The sequence below is a fragment of the Arachis ipaensis genome, chromosome B10 (genome assembly GCF_059453495.1).
Source record: "Arachis ipaensis isolate K30076 ecotype BB chromosome B10, ASM5945349v1, whole genome shotgun sequence".
Taxonomy (NCBI): domain Eukaryota; kingdom Viridiplantae; phylum Streptophyta; class Magnoliopsida; order Fabales; family Fabaceae; genus Arachis; species Arachis ipaensis.
The window spans coordinates 25,456,307-25,479,176 of record NC_142435.1 but is presented as its reverse complement, the minus strand read 5'-3'; the positions used below and the strand labels follow the sequence as shown (position 1 = coordinate 25,479,176).

General features: G+C 35.9%; 1 protein-coding gene across 1 annotated transcript; it reads left to right on the top strand.

The window, feature by feature from the left end:
• The first annotated feature begins 18,743 nt into the window (after positions 1 to 18,743).
• Positions 18,744 to 19,418, top strand: LOC107620389 (uncharacterized). Its single transcript, XM_016322552.1, has one exon. The coding sequence runs from the start codon at positions 18,744 to 18,746 to the stop codon at positions 19,416 to 19,418; it is 675 nt and encodes a 224-aa protein (XP_016178038.1).
• Positions 19,419 to 22,870: the final 3,452 nt, after the last annotated feature.

Here is a 22,870-nt window from a genome sequence, read left to right as displayed (position 1 = left end):
TTTTCCGAAATAAATAAATTATTATTTTTCCATATTGATGTTTCAAATGAGTTTGTGTTTTCTTGTTTAATTTCGTAAGAATATTGTTCTTGATGGGTTAGGAACTCTTATCTTTTTTTGTCATTATTTCTTTTGTTTGTATTATTATCAGGTGATTTGTAAAGTTCTAATGTAGAATTCTTCAACTTCAATGTTGTTGTTGTCAGTTTTTGCGATGCTCACTTATAGCCAAAGTAATATTACATCTTTAAGAATTATAAATTAGTAATTGCAATATTATGCAAACTCAATTTGTCCATTATCTGTTAACATTCTTGTTTGTATTTATTCCTCTAGATGTTTTTTTAGACTATCCAAAGTAACTCCTAACTTAAACACCTGTCTTATGGGTTGTATTTTAGAATTTAGCTTAGCTTGTTTTCATGTGCAGCTTGTTGGTAACTCATAGCCTCATATCTTGAAGAATTAACAGTTTCATACTGATATGATATTTATTTATATACTAAATTATATTAAATTCATTATTCTAAAATTTTTTTAAGGCTTAACAATTTGCTTACTTTTTCTATGGAATTAAATGATAGTTTATTAGTAACAAATCTTCCATCTTGCTTGTTCAACACAATTGAACTGAAGCATAAGAATAATTGTCAATGGTAGCCTTTTTAGACATACTTTACAATCTCAAATGATGGTTTACTTATCTTTTCATTGGTAGCTTGTTTCTTCTTGTATTATATTTAAATGAGATTATTAATTTGCTTGACCAAATTAATATTAGCTATATGACCTAGCTATTAATAAGGAAATGCATAAGAAAAATCACTAGCAGTTATCTTTCTTTCCCTCATTCCCTCTCTCTGTTAGTAAGCATTATTAGCATTAGACTTAGTATTATATTTAATTTACTAATTTTTTTGTTCACAGAAAAATTATTATGAAGGTCAGGGAGAACTTAATTACACATTGTGAAGATCAAACACTAGAGAGTAAAAATCATTAATTTGTGGAGATGATGGGGAGTCTATTTGCTATTGTAATATATCAAATCTCTTTTGTTTATGATTAGATATTGTTATGACTTAGACTCTTATCATGTGATTTTAATGCATCTTAGTTTATTTGACTTCTAAAATCTTCTTTTTTTTTTATAGGTCACAAACATGTATGGATCTTGGGTAGTAGCAAAACAGAGATTGGGAGACCATAACTGAGAGACAGAAACTAAAATAAGTCTCAGTATTGTATTTGGCGTATAAGTGTACAGAACTTAATTATGTCTCAGTATTGATGCCAGGGCATTTTGGCCAGTTTCACTGACCTTTTCTTTACTATTTTTAGGATAGTTTCATGCATTTTCTTAGGAAATAAGCTAGTTTTGGGTAGATATTCACTTACACCTTGATTCAAGCATACATTGTGCATTTTACATGATTTCATGAGGATTTTGCATGAGTTCAGTGACAAATTGTATGCTGCATTTCCCATGACTTGGACTAGAACTTTGATGCACTCTATTGCCTGATTTCAGGACCAAAGGAAGCAAGGAATGGGAGGTAACTTGCAAAGTTAATGAGAAAAGTGACTGCCAATAACGCTCTCGAAGCCATCATTACCCACGTTAAGAGTCACGTTAACTAAGTTAACGTAAACTCTAATGTGAAGAAGGAAATTTGAGCCAACGTTAGTGACACTTAACATTATCACTAACGTTGGCCAATGCTCATAAGTGGCCACGTTAGAGTCCACGTTAACTTAGTTAACGTGGCCTCTAACGTTAAAAGGGAGAAAGGAAGCAAACATTAGTGACATTCAACATTGTCACTAACGTTGGCCTAAGTGCACAATGCCACGTTAACTTGGTTAACGTGGGAGCTAACGTGAAGAGGCAAGGGTGGTCGACAACGTTAGTGACACCCAACATTGTCACTAACGTTGGAAGCAACCACACAACCCCAAGGAGCCATGTTAACTTAGTTAACGTGGAGGCTAACGTGAAAGAAGAAGGTGATGGCCAACGTTAGTGACACTCAACATTGTCACTAACGTTGGAAGGAGCCACACAAGCCACTATGAGCCACGTTAACTTAGTTAACGTGGAAGCTAACGTGGATGAGTAAAAGATGAGCCAACATTAGTGACACTCAACATTGTCACTAACGTTGGGGATGGCTAAGCAATGCCACGTTAAAGAGCCACGTTAACTAAGTTAACGTGGGCTCTAACGTGAGACATGGGGGCACATTGGAACGTTAGTGACAATGTTGAGTGTCACTAACATTCTCGAAGGATGGCAAGCCCACGTTAAAGAGCCACGTTAACTAAGTTAACGTGGGCTCTAACGTAGGAGCAATGGGGGCTTTTCAACGTTATTAGGAAAGTTAAGCCCCAATAACGTGTGCGAAGGACCTAGAGGCAACGTTAGTGGCAATGTTTGTGCCACTAACGTTGAAGTTAACGTGGCTTTTACTTAGGAACGTTAGTGAGAAAGTTGATTGTCACTAACGTTCTCGAACTCATGTTTTCACTAAACGTTAACACCCCTAACGCCCTGAGCTAAAGTCTCTGCCCACTTCACACTTTCTCTCTACAAGTAAAGCCAAGCCCAAATAAAGAAAAGAACTGCTTCAAACTCAAGATCCAAAGGCCCAAGACTTGAAGAGCCAACTAGAAGATGAGAAGAGTAGTATATATAGGAGTAGCTTTGAATTATTTTGGGAGTTCCGGGAGTTGGAAAATAGCATAGAACTACTCCCTGTATTTACTTTCTCTGCACTTCTAGTTTTCATTATGTATTCTCCATCTTTGTTTTCACTTTCCAGAGCTATGAACAACTAAACTCCTTTCATTGGGTTAGGGAGCTCTGTTGTAATTTGATGGATCAATACTAGTTTTCATTATTCTTCTTCTATCTTTTCTCTTGATTTTACTTGAAATCTTTCGATCTTCATCCAATTGGGTAGTTATCTTGGAAAAGAAACTATTCATACTTGGATCTCTTTTGAACCTTGGAAGAGGAATGAAGAGATCAAGCTAGAAATGCTTTCTCATGCTGGACCAAATTGGGTTTGGATGGATACGTGACTATAATCCTCTCAATGCTTGATTTGGGAAATGTATGTGGTATAATCAGTGACCATACTTCATCTCTTCTCATGAGCAATTGACCAAGAAATTGGCTATTGATCAAGATTTGAGAGATTGAATTATAAGAAATTGTAATTCAATCACTTAAGATTGCCAAGGAGATCAATGAGTGCATTGATTGAGGAAGAGATGTAAATGAGATTGATCCGGAGAATGCAACATCTCCTAAGCCCAATGAACTTCCCATTTCTGATCTTACCCATTCTCTTTAATTTCTGTCATTTACATTTATGAGCAATTCCCCCATTCCCATTTAAGATTCTGCAATTTACTTTCTGCCATTTACTTTCCCGCCATTTAATTTTCTGCAATTCTCAACTCAATTTCTGATTCGCTCAACTAGAACATTCCTCTAATTAAAGTTGCTTGATCAATCAATCCTTGTGGGATTCGACCTCACTCTATTGTGAGTTCTTACTTGACGACAAATTCGGTACACTTGCCGAAGGAAATTTGTTATGAGACAAGTTTTCCGTGCATCAAGTATCTTGTTTGGTTTGAATTAAAACTAGAGACCAAAATGTTTAAATTTACAAAATTACCCTTAACCTTACAATGCAACCCTAACCCCAAACCCAAATTTATTTTTTCAGAAATGCTACCTTGGTGCCCTAACCCACTCCAGACCCCTTCTCGTCTCCTCTCCCCAAATCCTCCAATCTTTCCCATTGCCGGTAGAAACGGCGAGGACTACAGAGAGACAACGGTGCGTCTGTCTCCACTTTCCAGCGATTCACAATCGCGTCTTCAAGCGTCTGACGGTCCTGTAGTTGCTGCAGTTTGCGTGCTTCTGGGTCTGCGCCGCCACCATCGCCACCGTCTCAGAGCTGTGTCTCTTGTTTCGGGTCTTTGTCTCTCAATGGACTTGGTAAGTTCGTGAAGTTCAATGTTGATATTTGGTTTGGCATTTGTTTAAAACTTTATCTGATTTAGTATAGCCATCAAATTCATCTTATTTCAATTGATTTTCTTCACATGATTATATGATTTCCAATGTGCTTGTGATTAAAGGCTCACTGTTGTATTGCTTTTTGTTATGGCAAACTGAATCAAGATGCTTCTTCCTTACAATGATAAAGGATTCAAGCATAATGAGTTTTATTAAATCGGATTATTGTGATTGTTGATGCATTACGATGCAACTTCAGTTTTAGAAGAGATTGCAATTTTGAGCCAGAAAGATTGATGTTTGATTAGTATTAGAAGCTTGGTTTTGCTCTTTGTTAAATCTTTGAATGAGAATTCACATTATGTGTTCATGGTGGTGAAGTTTAGATGTTTGGCATTATATTTTAAGAATGCAGTTTTACTGCATTTGGACACGATTTGATTCCTAATCTAGATCAACAGATGCTTGAGCTGTCACATCATTTTGTTAGTTTACTTCATTGAATATTTTTTCCCTTTATCCCTTGTGTCAAAGGCTAAATGTTGACAAGTTAACGGTAGGAATTAATGTGAATAAGCACGGAGAAGATTGAATCTTGATTCTAAATATGCATTATACTACACATTTTTCTTAAATTCAATTCCTGATCCAGCCACCTAACCAAATGAAGAAGGTATAGAGATAGAGTTATGTTTGTAGTTAATGACTTATTAAAAAAAGTTATAGATAGAGTTGTATTTAAGCTGCTTCTTTATTTAAAAAAATTATGGGTTAGAATCAAAAGTAGAAACAGGATTCAATAAATTTGTCAAGAAGAGATAAAATAGCTAAAGTCAGTACAAATATAAAGGAAAGGAAACAAACACATGCACGATGAAAATCTTAATCTTCTATAGTAGATTTTTAGGCCTTGTGGTAATTTACACACATCTCCTTTCCCCTTTTATTTTTATTTTTTAACTTAAATAAACAAAGGTAAAATATTCTTGTATATTTTTATTTGATCATTCACAGTGACTTCATAGAGCAATAGGTACAAATTTATAATCCAGCAAGATCCAAGGTTAAAGGAGAAGTTGGTGACTCAAACTTTTCAAATCAATGTGCCAATTGTTAAAAGGCAAGTTAAAAAGCACTGCCCTTTATTAACTTTGGTGACATTGAATTCAGTTCTTCTTAAGTTTTGGTCTTCATATCACATATTATAAGGAGATCAGTGACTTGAACTACTTATATGATTTTCTAATGCAGGAAGCTGTGAATGTATCACTTGGGAACCTATTAACTTATCCATTTGTGAGAGAAGTAGTTGTTATCTGATTTGAAATCTGATTTGGCCTTTAGGTTCAGCAACCTAAGTAATCATGACATGTACAAGTAGAAGATCTACAAGTGGTTCTTATGGCAGCGGCAATGTAACGGGCGAATGTTTTGTGAGTGTGGTTTAAGAGCTCCGTTACAAGTCTCAAACAGCATTGCCAACCCGGGTAGAAAATATTATGCCTGTCCTGTAAGACGATGTGGATGGTTTAGATGGGCAGGTCCAAGTATCCAACATTCTGAAGTTACAGATGATCGCTCTTGTCATTTCAATTGCAATTTAAAGTTGATCGAACGAGTTGAAAACTCCATAATGATGTTGTATTTATGAAATTGTTAGCGTTCTTTCAACTTTTTGTTTCTGTAGTCTGTATTGTCCTGATCATAGTATTGTTGTTTAAGTTGTAGTATAACATTTGAATTAAAATAGGCAAATGACAAATTGTATAAATTAGTTTGCTTTAATGAAATATCAAAAACTACCCAACGGCCGTCTGAAGTGAATTTGGTATTACTAATACCCTGGCTATGACCCTTGTATGTATGAATGCATCCCTTCATTGTTAAAGATCCCTTTGTATGTATGTATGTATGTATGTATGTATGTATGTATGTATGCATCCCTTCATATCCATCAGATATTGTTAAGATCATGGCTTTGCTGCCACAAACAATAACATAAGTTGTAACACAGTGCACATGACCCTTCTTAAGCTAACTAATGATCCACTAGTATCCATAATCCAAGGTTGACATTTTGATTATCCCCTCCTGTTGCGAAAAGGTGGCATGCCTTCTTTTCTAAAGAAAGCACATTATCATCACCATCAAATATCTACACTCATTCACTCCCCCTTCCCCACTAAAAAAATCCTCAAGACAATATACAAAGCTCAAATCTTTACACCCACTTTGCATTCCCTAACAAGCATTTTCTCAGGCCAAAAAATAAAATGATATCCCTCTTTATATCATATTGAAATAGAACAAACAATTTTCCAGCAAAAAAAAATCAAAAATTAAAATAACAGTCAACTTATATTGAAATGTTTTGTGCTCAATAACACAATTAAAACTAAAATATTGTACTAAGCATCAACGCACCTACTTAATACATACCAAAAGAAAAATACTACCACAATATCCAGCCAAATGTATACCAAATATAAGTTGTACCTTAAACCATCTAAAGTATACCCATCTAATGCATACTAAAACCCTATAGTTCTAACATAATACCCTAAGCCACATAACAAGTTTTGATCACATGACAACTTTAGATAATAGAACGCACAAGGGCAATCTTCTGTGAATCTGACAAGCCCCAAAAGTGAGAACACAGATTCAAACTCTCAGCAAACTTCAACACTACCTTCACCACCTTGTCATCACCGAACCCAAGTTTTGTAAGTTTCTCACCGACCTTAAACTTCTCATTCACACCAACGATGGCATCAACAAGTAGTTGGGCATTCTTCCTTTGGTCAGTAGAAGATTGCTGGATATGGTCAGCCATCCTCTCTAAAACATCAGCTTGCTTTCTCTTCTTCCCATCATGCCTTGTGCTTCCTCCACTTGCACCAACTTTAGAATGCGAGGCTTGTCCTTGCACTGTTTGCCCTCCGTCAATGTCTGGATTTGGAGACATCTCAGAGTCATCAAATCCAATTGCTTGGTCTTCAGTCTCTTTATTAACCTGTTCCTCTGCATCAAAGCCACTAACTACACCTGCTCTCGTGGCACTATCCTTACCGACTATATCCTCTAACCGGTAAAACAGAGGAAAGGGCTTGCCAGGACTATAAAACTTGGTTGGATGTGCCTGCGAAAATAAAAATAGGATTATAGTTAGTATATAAAAAAAGATAAAGTCATTCAAGTAGGAATAATATTACACAAACCTTCAACCATGTATCAAGGATATATTTCCTGTCAACCTCGACACATTATTTTTCATGATTCCAACCAAATCCACTGCATGCAAGCATGTCTGCGGCGTACTGATACTTCTCCTTCAACCACTAATGCTTATTCTTGCAATGTTTCGCGGTTAGCATACACCCAGGGAAGGCCTCCAGCATCTTCAGAGCTAGTTTCTCAAAAGTTCTGGGTTTGAATTGACCACAATCAGCCCTCTGACCATCTACAACAAACTCCTCCATGAAGCCAATAAAAGCATTAGTCTCTTCATCACTCCATATGCGTTTGTTCTCCATTATCACCTAGCAAAATTAACATAAATAACCATAAGCAAATACAACAAGTGTAAACCCTAAACCACGAACAAATACAATTGTAAAAAACAACCGTAAACAGTTTTAATAGCCACAAACATTTTAAATAACCACAAACAAATAGTTGCTATTATAAATAAAAAGTTGCTATTACAATGTTTCCTTTCACAACAAGTCTTACAAACTAAAATGCAGCTATTACAATATAAATTAATCGATGACAACGTTCATTACTCTGCTACAACACAAATTAAGCTATTACTACTCCGTACGACTAGTTCGTCACTTTTTATGCATCTCATTTGCTATGTTGTCACGCCAATATGTCCACTCATTCGTGTTTTCAACCACATCAATCGTTTCATCCTATGCTTCATCTCCATCAGGCAAAAATTCCTCCAATATACTACCTTGCTCCTCTGGATCCATATCCATATTCTTTCGAATATAGTTTTGCAGCAAACAAGCAATAATTATTTGACTTTGTGTCTTTAGAGGGTAAAAGTTAGGGCTTCTTAAGATTGACCATCTCTTCTTGAGCAAACCAAAGCATCTCTTAATAATATTTCTGGCAAAAGAATGAACCCTATTAAAATATTCTTAGTAACTGCGAGGTGCACGTACTCCTTGGACCCACTCCCTAACATGATATCGAGTGTCTTTATACGGTGCTAGAAACCCAGGATCATTTGTGTAACCGGCATCAACTAAATAGTAATTACCTATAGACAAGTAATACAAACAACGTAAGCTTAACTATCGTGAACTCAAGCTATATTTATAGGCTTAAATACAAAGATGACATAATTACCGTGGGATATCTTAAGATTATTACGACGAGTGATTGCATCTCGAAGTATCGGTGAATCAGATGTCGATCCCTCCCATCCACTGAGTACATAAACAAATCCCATCTCCCAGTTACACACTCCTAAGACATTGGTACAGATTTTACCCTTTCTTTCTCGATATCTTGACTTTTTGGACTCGGAGATTGTCACCTCTATATAAGTGTCATCTAATGCTCCCAAGCAACTCTATAATCCATAGAAAGTTATGATACTCATATATAGAATCCTTTAGGCTGAAAAATAAATCATACACATAATCGAGTAAGCTATACCTTAAACCTTCTCCATGTGGGGTCAACATAATCCTCTTCAACTGATGTGTCCTTGGCAAACAAAATGCTTTGAATACGTATAATAACATTTAAAACCTTATTAAAATACTTACTAACTATTTTTTCGGATCTACAAAATCTAACCTGCAGACTACGATTTTTTTGTGATGCGCTGTGATAATTAAGAAAGTTGCAACTTGCTCCGGCAAGCTTACATGACCATCCTCTTTAAGTCCTCCTTGAACTTGGAGCAACTTACACAAATTAGCAAAGGCATTTGTGTTCATTCTCAACTCCCAAATACAATTTCTATCACCCTCGCCAACAATACGCTCTAAAGCCTCACATCTAATTCTAATATTCATTTTTCCGCCTAACGACAGTTGCCCACTACTTCTATCCTTAAAGTAAAAAAAATAATATAAGAACAAAAAACAATATCAAATATTCATGCTTAGTTCTCATCTCATCATAAAAAGACATGCATCGCTTAATAATTTTTTACCGTTCTATTTTTTCCTAGCAAAGTCATTACATTAGAAAACGGATAAATATTCAACTTAATCTAACACTTCTCATGCAAAATCTTCTTTTTCTTCTTAGAACCAAAAAGAATAATAAGAAACTTGAAATGCACAAAAAGATAAAGATAACGAATGATATAACTGTGTATATTCTTCATGCAACATAATTAGGAAGAATGATTTAATAACATAAACACATAATCTAAACTAATATAATGACTTAGTTAACTAGGACAAATTTGACAAAAGTTTGTTTCTCATTCTCACAGACACACATATATAGCTAGGCATTATAACCATAGTATATCAATATTATTTAATCCTGTGTGAGAGACAAAGAGAGAGTGATAGACCAATATGGTTTATAACAAGATCAAGAAGATAAAAATTTATGCCGTTAAATCTTAATAAAGATTAGAACAAACCATCATATAAATTTTCAAAGGGGTCATGCATGTATCTAGCTATGTAACTTCTTATATAATGACTTTCAATCATGATCATCCATGTCTATATAGAATTATGCAGACCATAAATCTCTTACTCATGTTAATTATAAACTACGATTAATTCCCATGTAACAAATGGCATTAATAATTCTAAAAAATAGATCGCAAATCCTTGAATATAGGACAAAGTCACAAAGACAAAGGATTTCTTCAACTTTAGTGCTACTACTTCACACCATTAAGAAAATAACGACAAACCAAGCAAAATAGTAACTTTTCTCTTTTCAAACTTTAATTTCTCCAAATCAAAGTAACCAAACAAAACCAAAGCTTAAGAGGTTCTGAGTACAAATACACCTTTCAAAAACACAAAAATTTTATTTAAGCATTACACAACAGTAATTGAATATCAAGATAAGAGAAAAGTCCTATTGCTAGGTCACGACCAAATCCACAGATTAGGGCACGACAAAAAAAATATGAACGGAATCAGTAAATTAAACAACATTTGGCTACAACTAATCTAGGTCACAGCAGCTAGGACGACAAGTTGGTGGTTGACGTTGACAGCAACAGGGGAGAGGCGGTAGCTTGGTTCTTCGAGTGTTGTCCTGTGAGAGAGAAAACGAGGAGATGAGAACATGGGGGCTACGAAGATGAACTTGAAAATAGCGACTCACTTACCTAGCAGTGGCTACGCCAGCAGCGAGGAGGTGGCTGTTCTTCAACTAGTAATGCAGAGGCTGCAGTGATGTCCTTGAAGAAGAATGAGAAGATAAAGGAGTCACGAGGGTTAACAATGAAGCCCTGATTTACATTAGGGTCATGTTGGAATTATTGAATTAGAATGGGGTAATTTAGGTACAATTTGTAATTAAAATTTTTGTCCCCGTCTTTAAAATTTTCAGTCTCCAGTGTCCCTACTTTTTGGAGGTAATGAAATACTGAAATTTTGAAGACGGAGACAGAAATTTAAGTACCAGCCTCTGGCTCAACAAACATAATACTGAGTCTCTATCCTCTAGTCTCTGCAAACAAACGTTACCTTATAGAATACGTTATAAATCAAATGTTCAATTAGTTTTCTTTAGTGATTTGATTCAAATAGTTGGAATATTAATCTATTGACACTAAAAAATAGTTAGAATATTAATTTCAATGCAATATGAGAAAACTATTATAAATAAAGAAATATATAACTACAAAATACCGTTGTCAAAAGTTACAAAAGACAATGGTTTTTAAAACCGTTGTCAAAGGCAACTACAAAATGACAATGGTATTAAAACCATTTCAAAGAAAAAACAACACCAAAGGCAACATTTTTAAATCGTTGTCTTTGTGAATAACAAAACTACAACAGCTTAAAACCGTTGCCTATCCAGTTATGATTTTAAACCGTTACGTCATAAAAGAAAATGGTTCTAAACCGTTGCTTATCCAGTAACGGTTCTAAACCGTTGTCTATGCCAATAATTTTGGCAACGGTTTTTTTGTTGCCGTTACCTTAGGTAAAAAACTATTGCCTATGAGCATTAGTAACTGCCGCATATACCACAGGTCAAAAACTGTTATCAAAGCGTTGCCTAAAGTTTTAGAAATAATTTTTCGATCTATGACAACCGTTTTCTACCGTTGCGAAAACCCTTATTTATTGTAGTGTATATTTTGGTTACAAAAATTATAATGACAGGTTATAGAAGAATGTATCTCAAAAAAAATACATAAACAATTATACATCTACAAAGAACTTTAAAAAATACACTAGTTTTTAAAAATAAAAAAAATTCAAATACATGTTTTTAAAAAATAAAGTGCTAAATTATATTTTAAAATTTCCAAACACCTTACTAATAATGGATTTTTTTAAATAAATAAAATAAATATTTTATTTACAAAAATATGTAATTTGTAGCGTTTTTATCGATTTGCACTCTATTACTTATCTCGTTTACACAGTATTATTTCATTCACACCGTAAACGAGATACGATACACCAAATTTTCAACAACTATAAAAGGAGCTGCAACCATTTGGATTCTCCACAAACATTTCACTTCTTCTCTTTTGTTTTTCTTTTAAAGGATTTTTTAAAATAAATAAAATAAATCTTTTATTTATGAAAATATGTAATTTGTAACGTTTTTATCGATTTGCAATCTATTACTTATCTCGTTTACAGTATAAACAAAATAACATGTGTATCTTGTTTACACTGTAAACGAGATACGGTATGACAAATTTTCAGCAGTTATAAAAGGAGTTGTAACCATTTGGATTCTCCACAAACATTTTATTTTTTCTTTTCTTCCATTTTTCTTCCAAAAATTAAGAAAAAATGTCTATTAGTAGTGGACATGTGGTTGTAAGTGTGTATCCCAATTGTCATATGAGAAACAATGACATTGGGGTGATATTTGAGTGTGATAATCCATTCTGTTGCGCACTCAGTGAGTAAGTTCTTTGTCTAAACTAAAGAATCTGATATTGAGGAGCTTTGGTGCTAGCGGAAGAAAGAGGTTGGAAGGGTTGGATATAGGTTGCTAGCACTGATGGAAAATTGAGTTTTTTTTTTGTTTCGTCTATTTTGGCTCCATTGTGAAGAGCATGTGCGCCTCATGTTTAACATCCATGGGAGAATTATGGCGGAACAAGTGATTGAACTTTCTACGGAGGTTGGTGATGTTTGTGGTGGTGGATTTAACTACTCGAATTTTGTGTAGGATGATCCACCTATTGCACCACTACCACTGCACTGGTGTGCTAATCTAGTGGAAGACATGGACGTAGATGGTGAAGAGTCCGATAAGAAGTATGTTGCTGATAGCAACGATAGTGGTTCTTCTGAAGATGATGAAAAGGAGGAGTTGGTACCAGAGACACCGGTCGTCGCATCAGTTCGGTATCTTCTACCTATCCCGCACCCAACTCTGGCCTTATCAGCTGTATCCAGTTACTATCATACGTTGAATCTGAACGCGAAGCATGAGAAAACTCCATTTTTCAATATGGGTGGAGACGATTACAACATAGACGTTGGCAAGGCCTCTGTTAAAAAAAATAAAAAAACTGGAATAAGAAATCTATTTCAAAAGTAAACATTTAAATGTCAAAATAAGAAAAAATAAAAATATACTAAACAAGTATTCCATATTTCATAACTCAGATGGAAACAGAATAATTAATTTTTAAAGGTCGACCGTTCGAAGAAACATATCGATTGTTCGTAAGTCCTATTAAAACATTGAATAACAGTTAAAAAAAATTTATCTACAAAGCTATCAACATTAAAATTAAAAATATAGAAATCAAATTAAATAAAAATAAAATGACATAACGATTTACTTAATAAATTAATTTAACTAATAACTAAAATCATACCTGTCCATTAATACTGACTAAGAAAAATTATCTACCAAATTATCAAAATTAAAATTAAAAATATAGAAATCAAATTAAATAAATAACAAAATGCAATAAATATTTACTTAATAAAATAATTTAACTAAATCTTAAACTATACCTATCAATTAACACTTATTAACAATACATTCTACCACCTAACATATATTATATTTATAAAAGTACCCTAATAATTGGGCAATTTACATAAATAAATTGTTTGTCCCTCAAATTTACACAATTGCATTGTTTTAAAAATGAAGACGCAAATACATTGTTTCATATATCTATAGAAACCGCTATTGCCAGTAGCGGTTTAGCAAAACACGTAATCCGCTATAGCCAGCAGCGGTTTACACGCGAATAGGGAACACAGAAACCGCTAGAGGCTGTCGCGGTTTCTGTTTGTTGATGCTTGGCCATAAACCGCTACTGGCAGTAGCAGTTTATGTGCATTGGGACATGTGCGTAAACCGCTAGAGGAAAGAAAACGGAGTATATATTTTTTGCAATCATATGATTTATATGGATAAAAAATGAAGTAATTTTTAAAGAAAAAGTGTATGCTTTAGTGAATTTTTTACTAAAAATAAATTATTTTATCATTCATGAGTTTTAGAAGGGATGAAGATAAAAAAAAAATTAGTCTTAGTTTATATATTTTAGTACTCTGTGAGTACTCACTCTTTGATTTGCTATTTAATCTCATTTTAATAATAAATACAAATAAAAAATTATTACATGCATATTTATATTTTTTATTTTATTCATCAAAATTATGATGCTATCACTATTATTTATCCAATTAATCAACTGTAAAATACAAATAATTTTTATTTTTTGGTATAAGATAACAATGTTGCACAAATAAAAAAAATTATTTAGCTAGAACCTCAAATACAAATCAGCAGCAAAGAACAACCCATTTTCCAAACTCTCCAATCTCCTTTGTATGGTTGATATAAATAAAAGAGAATGAAGTAATTTTTAAAGAGAAAAATATATGATTTAGTAAACTTTTGGCTAAAAATAAATTATTTTATTATTTATAAATTTTAAAAGAGATGAGAATAAAAAAAATTAGTCTTGGTTTATATAATTCAATACTTTGAAGACTGTATTTTTTTATTTATAATTTGGTCTCACTTCTAATAATAAATATAAATAAAAAATTTATTACATGCATATTTATATTTTTTAAATTATATTGTGAAATGATAAATTAAATTTTTTATTTATAATATTATTTAAATAGTATATACCATTAATTAAATTTTTTATTTATAATATTATTTAAATAGTATGTACCATTAATTGTGAAATGATAATTAATGGTATATACTATTTAAATAATATTATAAATAAAAAATTTAATTTATCATTTCACAATATAATTTAAAAAATATAAATATGCATGTAATAAATTTTTTATTTGTATTTATTATTAGAAGTAAGACCAAATTACAAATAAAAAAATACAGTCTTCAAAGTATTGAATTATATAAATCAAGACTAATTATTTTTATTCTCATCTCTTTTAAAATTTATAAATAATAAAATAATTTATTTTTAGCCAAAAGTTTACTAAATCATATATTTTTCTCTTTAAAAATCACTTCATTCTCTTTTATTTATATCAACCATACAAAGGAGATTTGAGAGTTTGAAAAATGGGTTGTGTTCTTTGCTGCTGATTTGCATTTGAGGTTCTAGCTAAATGATTTTTTTTATTTGTGCAATTTTGTTGTCTTATACCAAAAAATAAAAATTATTTATATTTTACAGTTGATTAATTGGATAAATAATAGTGATAGCATCATAATTTTGATGAATAAAATAAAAAATATAAATATGCATGTAATAATTTTTTATTTGTATTTATTATTAAAATGAAATTAAATAGCAAATCAAAGAGTGAGTACTCACAGAATACTAAAATATATAAACTAAGACTAATTTTTTTTTTATCTTCATCCCTTCTAAAACTCATGAATGATAAAATAATTTATTTTTAGTAAAAAATTCACTAAAGCATGCACTTTTTCTTTAAAAATTACTTCATTTTTTATCCAATATAAATCATATGATTACAAAAAATATATACTCCGTTTTCTTTCCCTCAATCTTTTTGTAACTTAATTTAGCATAAACAAATATTTTTTCTAATCAACGTAAACCGCTGCTGCCTCTAGCGGTTTACGCACATGTCCCAATACACGTAAACCGCTACTGCCAGTAGCGGTTTATGGCCAAGCATCAACAAACAGAAACCGCAACAGCCTCTAGCGGTTTCTGTGTTCCCCCATTCGCGTGTAAACCGCTGTTGGCTGTAGCGGATTACGTGTTTTGATAAACCGCTACTGGCAGTAGCGGTTTCTATAGATATATGAAACAATGTATTTGCGTCTTCATTTTTAAAATAATGCAATTGCGTAAATTTGAGGGACAAACAATTTATTTATGTAAATTACCCCTAATAATTTTATAAATATATGCTCATTTAACTTAAACATGAAAATAATAATACTAACCTAGAAGTTGATTGTTTCAACGATATGCCACATTGCATTCAAGCGGTTGATATCCTCATTCCGTGCATTTACGCTAGGGGTGTTATCAGTTCGGTTTCTACAGACACACAACCGTTCGGTTTGCTGTTTTTACATGAACCGAACTGAACCGAACCGAACCAACAGCGGTTTGGTTCGGTCGGTTTTTTCGATTTTTAATTTCTAATGAGAAGAATATGAATCACAATAATTAGAGGTTTAAAATAGTCAATAAACTGAAATAATAAGAGTAAAATATTGAAATGGTTAGGGGTTGAGGATTTTGTTGTTAGGTTAAAGGTTAAAATGGTTAAAACATTGAAATGTATGCATATCTTCGGTTTGGTTCGGTTCGGTTCGGTTTCTATCGAGCCAACCGAAAAACCAAACCGAACCAATCGGTTTTGTCAGAAAAAAACAAAAAAAATGATTTTTTGGTTTTCAAATCGGTTGTTGTAATTTTCGGTTCGGTTTTGCGGTAATTTTTTGTCCGGTTCGGTAACTTACACCCCTAATTTGCGCGTATCATAATCTCCGAGTATCTCAATAATATGCTTAGAAAAGACTAGAAGTGGGAGAAAAATAAAAAAAATAGATGAAAAATGAAGTCAAGCGGTAAACATCATGAGAGCGAGAGAGAGAGAGAACGAGAGAGAGTGAGGGGGGAACACCGGGTGGGGAAAACTTCTACATAACAAACACGATCAAGATCCTAGGGTTTGGAATAAAGAAGAGTTTCAACGGTTAGAACATGATTCTTTCTCTGTTTTCGTCGACAACCTGCCGGCAGATATATCAAAGCGAGAGCTCTTTAACATGTTCAAATGGACAGGCAGAATCATTGATATATATCTGGCGCGGAAGACTAAAAACGGCCAAATCTACCTTTTTGCTTTCATACGGTATACAACGAAAGGAGGAGCATTGAAGGCTGTTGCGGACATGAACATGTGGCTCCTAAGAGGCAGAAGATTGTTTGTAGGAGAAGCAAAATATAGAAGGGGAGGTGCAACACAAAATAGGAATGACAAGAATAAGATTGGGAAGGAAGTGACTGAAACTGAAAGACACGGCATAGGAAGAAGTGTTCTGAGGAATGCAGGTCTAAGAATAGTTGACGAAAGAGAAGTGACAAAGCCGAGGGGTGCACTAACCAAGGATCCACAAAACAACAGAAGGCAGACGAATATGGAAGTGCCGATATCGGATGAGAATGTTGTGTGGTTAGAAAGAAGTATTGTCGGAGGTACGAAGAAGGCGATCAATTTCAACGACCTCCAGGAAAAAATTCATAGGGAATGGCCAGGGGTAACACAAGTAAGGGAGCTGGGAGCTTATAAAGCAATGATAACGTTTAACACGGTGCTAAGCGCTGAAGAAGCATGCACCTTTCAAATGAATGATTTATTAAGGCTGTTTTATATGATATGGAGATGGAATGAGACGGAGAAAAGAGAGTCTAGAAGGGTTTGGTTGGAATGTTATGGAGTTCCATTGCATGCTTGGTCAACAGAATCCTTTCGCAGGATAGGGGAGCAATAGGGCGAGGTGGTCAAGCTTGATAAATTAACGGAGTCATGTAATTCCTTCATCATGGGTCGAGTTTGATTGATATGTGTGTCTTCGATATGATTAACGAGTGGATTCACATCACAATAGGTACAAGCGGGTTTGATGTCCTCGTAAGAGAAGTGGGAGGGGAGGTATATCGAACGGAGAGTTTTCAGGATAGCTACAAGGAGTTAGGAGACAGAAAAATTTTACATGCTGACGTGACGGAACATGATGGAAGTGGCGGAGGCTTGAATTATGATGGTGGAAGTCTGGTGGCTGTCCGGGACTAGGCGGTTGAGCTCATGCTGACAAGACACAAGAATGATGAATATGACAAGGATAGTTTCGTAAATTCATTAGTGGATTTAAATGAATGGAATAATCAGAATTTGAATTCACATTATGGAGTGGCTAATTGTCCGGCATCTAATGAGAAGGAGGATTCTTAGGAATCAAGAGCAATTAATGAGCAGGTTGATTCGGAAAAAACGGTAACATGCCAATACGGGGTGCATTATGGAGATAATATTAAGGAGGTTACAAGTAAGTCAAATGGGCTAAGAGCAACAAAGCCCAATAAGGATGGTAAGGAGCCCCATGCTAGAGAGTGTGGTTCGGGCCTTCAGAAGGATGGACCTGGTTGGCCATCCAGCAAGGGTGGGCTTGAGCCTGATCCGGTGACCCGAAAAGGAGTGCAGGCTAGGGCTGCAGGTGGCTCACGAGTGGAGCTCTCACGTAACAGCAGAGCAGGGCCTACAATTGGGGTTTGTGGGGTAGAAAGAAGCCAGCTTCGCGAGGCTGCAGTGTCTGAAGATTCTCGGCTGGGAAAGGGGCAACCAATTGAAGACGATATGCCCGATGAGCCTGACGAGGCTGGAGAAGATAGGGCCAGGAAGCTGAACAGTTCGAATGATATCAGCGGCCAGCTACTCCGGAATGAGGAGGCTACACGGGAGGTAATGGTCGGCGGGCTCGCTGGAGGGAAGACAGTGGGGGCAGAAGCAACGTCTCGGGGTAACGGTATTCACCATGGGAGACGGGGACTGGTCCTCAAGAAGGCGGCTGGGAGAATGACGCAAATCGAAGAGGGGGAAGATGCAGTGGTTACTGGTAATGGAGAGGGGGCGGCTGCTGAAATGAATCGGTATGCACATAACAAAAACTGGCAAATCCATATTGAAACAGGACCGGAAACGCGGGAAGGGAATGGGCTGATGGAAGGTGGGACAAGGGATGGTGTCAAAGACCAAGAGGTGGCATATGAGTTACGATCAGAAGCTGGGTCAGAGGCTGAGAGTAGCTTGGAGGATAGAAATGAACCTTGCAGGGAGGAACAAAGACAAAGCTGGGAAGAAGAGATGGCCGAGAACAAAGAAGCTTGGAAATTAGCTGTAGAGTTTGGTGCTCAGTGTAGTGATGAAGAGGATATCATGGCAATCCTGCAGGAGCAAAATGAGGCAGTGGCACTAAAGCGGCGACAGGCTAAGAAGAAAGAGAAAATACGAAGAAGCAGGCCAAAGTATTGCAATCAGGTGTGTTCTGTTAATACTAAATGATTATAAGCTCCTGGAACATTAGAGGTTTAGGTGGTGCTGGAAAATTCAGTATGATAAAGAATTTTAAAATTAAGTTTCATTTGGATATGTTGGGGTTGATAGAGACAAAAAAGGAGCTGGTAACTAAGTTTGACGTTATGCGTATTTGGGGTAGAGATGGAGCTGGGTGGGAGTATGTAAATTCAGTTGGGGCTTCCGGAGGATTGTTGCTCATATGGGACGAAACAGTGTTCAAATTGAATAGTTGCTATAAAGGAGATATATGGATGTGTGTAGAAGGGGTTGTGATAAAAGATCAATTTCAGTGTGCAGTTTGTCTGGTGTATGGACCACATGTGAGAGCTGAGAAGATAGTAGTCTGGGAAGAATTGAGTTATATTGCAGGGTTGTGCCAGGTTCTGGTTTGTTTTCTGGGTGACTTTAATGAAATTATGCATTTGGAAGAAAGGAAAGAAGCTACTACATTATCAACGTCCGCGGAGGATTTTAGAGCTTGGGTAAATGATATGGAGCTGGTTGACATGCCGTTAAATGATCGAAGGTATACATGGTTTAGGGGGAGTTCCTGTAGTCGAATTGATAGGAGCCTCGTCACCTTGGGATGGCTAGAGATGTATCCAGGGACGAGACTAAGGGGGGTCCAAGAGGTTTATCAGATCATTGCCCATTGATTATGGAAGAGAACAGAAAGTTTGATGGCCCAAGACCTTTTCGGAGTTTGGACTCATGGTTTATGCATGAAGGGTTTCTAAGAATGGTGAAGGAAGAGTGGAGGGAACTAGGTGATAGACAGTTCCTAGACAAGATGAAAGCGCTGTCTATTCTGGTTCAGAGATGGCATAAGCAGCATTTTGGATATATAGCTGAGAAGATAAGGAAGTTTGAAGAAGAGATCAAGAAGGTGGACGATATGGTGAGTAGTGGGCTGCATGATGGTACGTTGGAGTCAAGGAGAAGGGCGCTAGTGAGATGCTGTGAGAAGTAGTATGTTAGGCAGGATGTCCACTGGAAGCAAATGTCTAGGGCCCGGTATGCGAAGGAGATGGATAGGAATACTAAATTTTTTCACAATGTCGCATCGGCAAGAAGAAAGAATAACAGAATCGAGTCATTGGTGATTAATGGGAGAATAATAAGGAACCAAGCAAGGATAAAGGTGGCTATTCGAGACTTTTAAGCGCTTGTACCACCAGGAAGCTTCCCCAACGGTGAGCTTTAGAGATGGGTTAGTGAACCGACTGGAGAGGGAGGAAGCTGAAGCCTTAGAGGTGATGCCTTCAGCAGAGGAAGTGAAAGAGGCGGTATGGGACTGTGAATCTTCGAAAGCACCAGGGAATGACGGCTACAACATGAATTTTATAAAAAAGTGTTGGGGGGAGATTGGACCAAAATTCATTAAAGATGTATTGAGCTTCTTTGAGCATGCAAGACTACCAGCAGACTCCAATGTCACATGGGTAGCATTGGCACCAAAGTTCGTCGGGGCGAAGGAGATAAAAGACCTTAGACCAATTAGCATGGTTAGTTGTGTGTATAAAGCTATCTCTAAATTGTTGACACGAAGAATGAGGAGTGTAATGCCAGGATTAATGGGAGAGTCCCAAAGTGCCTTTGTGAAAGGAAGGAAGACACACGATGGAGCTTTAATTGCATGCGAAACGGTACATTGGCTAAAACGACAAAGAAAGGCATCAGCAATTATCAAACTGGACTTCCATAAAGCCTATGATAGATTTAAATGGTGCTTTGTTGATACCGTATTAGAGAAGATGGGTTTCGGCAGTACATGGAGGGCATGGATTAAGGAGTGTATAAGGTCGGCATCCATCTCTATTCTGGTCAATGGATCCCCTTCAAAAGCATTCAAAATGGAGAGGGGACTCCGTCAAGGCTAACCATTATCGCCCTTTTTGTTTGTCTTGGTGGTGGATGTGCTCAACAGAATGATTGGCGAGGCAGTGAGGAACGGTCGCATTTCCCCACTGATGGTCGGTAGGGATGATATTGAGTTATCACACTTACAATTTGCGGACGACACAATATTATTCTGCCCGCCAGAGGAGGGGATAGTGAGGAATTATAAGAGACTTCTGAGGTGTTTCGAGGTTATGTCGGGATGAGCATTAACTTTGAAAAGTCTAGTTTGATACCAGTGAATTGCAGTCAGGAGTGGACTAGTTGGATGTGTCAGCTGCTTGGATGCCAGGAAGCAACCCTGCCGGTGAGGTATCTTGGTATTAGCCTAGGAGCAAATCCGCGGTTAGTAAAAACTTGGAAGCCGGTTATAGAGAAGGTGGAAGAGAATCTCAGCCTGTGGAAAGTGAAGGTTCTAAGTAAGGCCGGTAAGCTGGTACTCATCAAGTCTGTCATAAACAGCCTACCAATTTACTACCTGAGTCTGTATAAGATGCCAAATGCGGTTGCTCGAAGAATCATTTCCTTGCAGAGGAGGTTCTTCTGGGGGAAGGATGACGGATGACTTGGCATGGCTCTTGTGAAGTGGGAGATGATCCAGGCACCAAAGAAGTTAGGAGGGCTGGGAGTAGGTGATGTAGTGGTTCGCAACACTACTTTACTGTTTAAATGGTGATGACGTTTCTCGAAGAAGGACTGTCCGTTGTGGAAGAAGATTGTGTGTTCTTGTAATAGATTGAACCCAAATCAGTTGCTATCTACTCAGACTTTACCGGTGAGAGGGGGTCCATGGAGTGATATATGTCATCTACAAATAAAGGAGCAACAAGTAAGGCAGAAGATGATCGATGGCCTCGCTATTGAGGTAGGGGATGGCAGGACTACCAGATTTTGGGAGGATACGTGGCTACAAATAGGAAAGTTGAAAGACTGTTATCTGAGACTCTTCTTGATTTCGAACCAAAAAGGATCACCAATTGGGGATTGTGGGTTCTGGGATGGGATAGAGTGGGTTTGGCATTTTCAGTGGAGGCGGGAGCTCCGCCAGTGGGAATTAGAGACTTTAGATCAGCTGCTGCATGCCTTGCAATCTGTTAGGCTGATAGCAGAAGTGCAAGATAGAGTGGTGTGGAAATTCGATAAGGAAGGTGTTTATACGACTAACTCATTTGTGCAGGTTTTGCAGGAAGCGACTCTGGATGAGGAGATTCTGAGGTACAGATTCACAAAAGAGATTTGGAGAGGTTTAGTTCCGCCTAGAGTTGAGTTATACTCATGGTTTGCTCTGATTGGTCGGATCAACACAAAGGACCGGCTTAGTAGGTTGGGTATTCTGGGACCACATGATAATCTGTGTGTGTTGTGTAAGAAAGCAGTTGAAAGTGTATGTTCATCACCTGTTGGTTGCTTGTGAGTTTTTTTGGCAAGTGTGGTGTAGATGGATTTCGGAATTTGGTCAGGAATGGACAGCTCCTGGCACCTTAAAAGATCACTTTGAGAGTTGGAGATCCATGCCTATGAGACAGGAGGTACGCAAGTTCTGGCTAGTTGGGTTCTTTTCAGTGATATGAAACATTTGGTTACGGAAAAATGATGTAATCTTTCAAAACAAGACAGTAGGTGTTGTAGAGTGTGTGACACAATCGTTTCTTAGTGCTGCGGAATGGTGTGAAAACTAGCTTATATTGTTGATGGCTATGCCGGAGATGACATAAGAGCTAGTTAGTCTTGTTTTACCTTGTTCCGTGTATGCTCCACCCCGAGTGTTGAGCTTTTTCTTTAAAAAAAAAAAGTGAAGTCAAGCGGTGTTGTAAACGAGTTCTATATATAGGTGTGATTATTACTTATCTTGTTTACACTATAAACGAAATAAGGACCTTACACACGACGTGTGCAAACATCACACGACTACATCATATTGCGTCTTATCTCCTTTACACGATAAAGAAGATAAATTATAGAATGTAAATCAATAAAATCATTTCAAAATATATATTTTTGTAAATAAAAATTTTGTTTATTTATTTAAAAAAATTCCTACAAATAATCCTTACCGTCCTTTCATGTAATCAATGAAAATATATAAAATAGATAATATTTTTCAAAATTTTTTACATATAATAATAATAATAATAATAATAATAATAATAATAATAATAATATAATTAATAAGTTTATAAAAATAATATAATTAATAATTTAATATTAA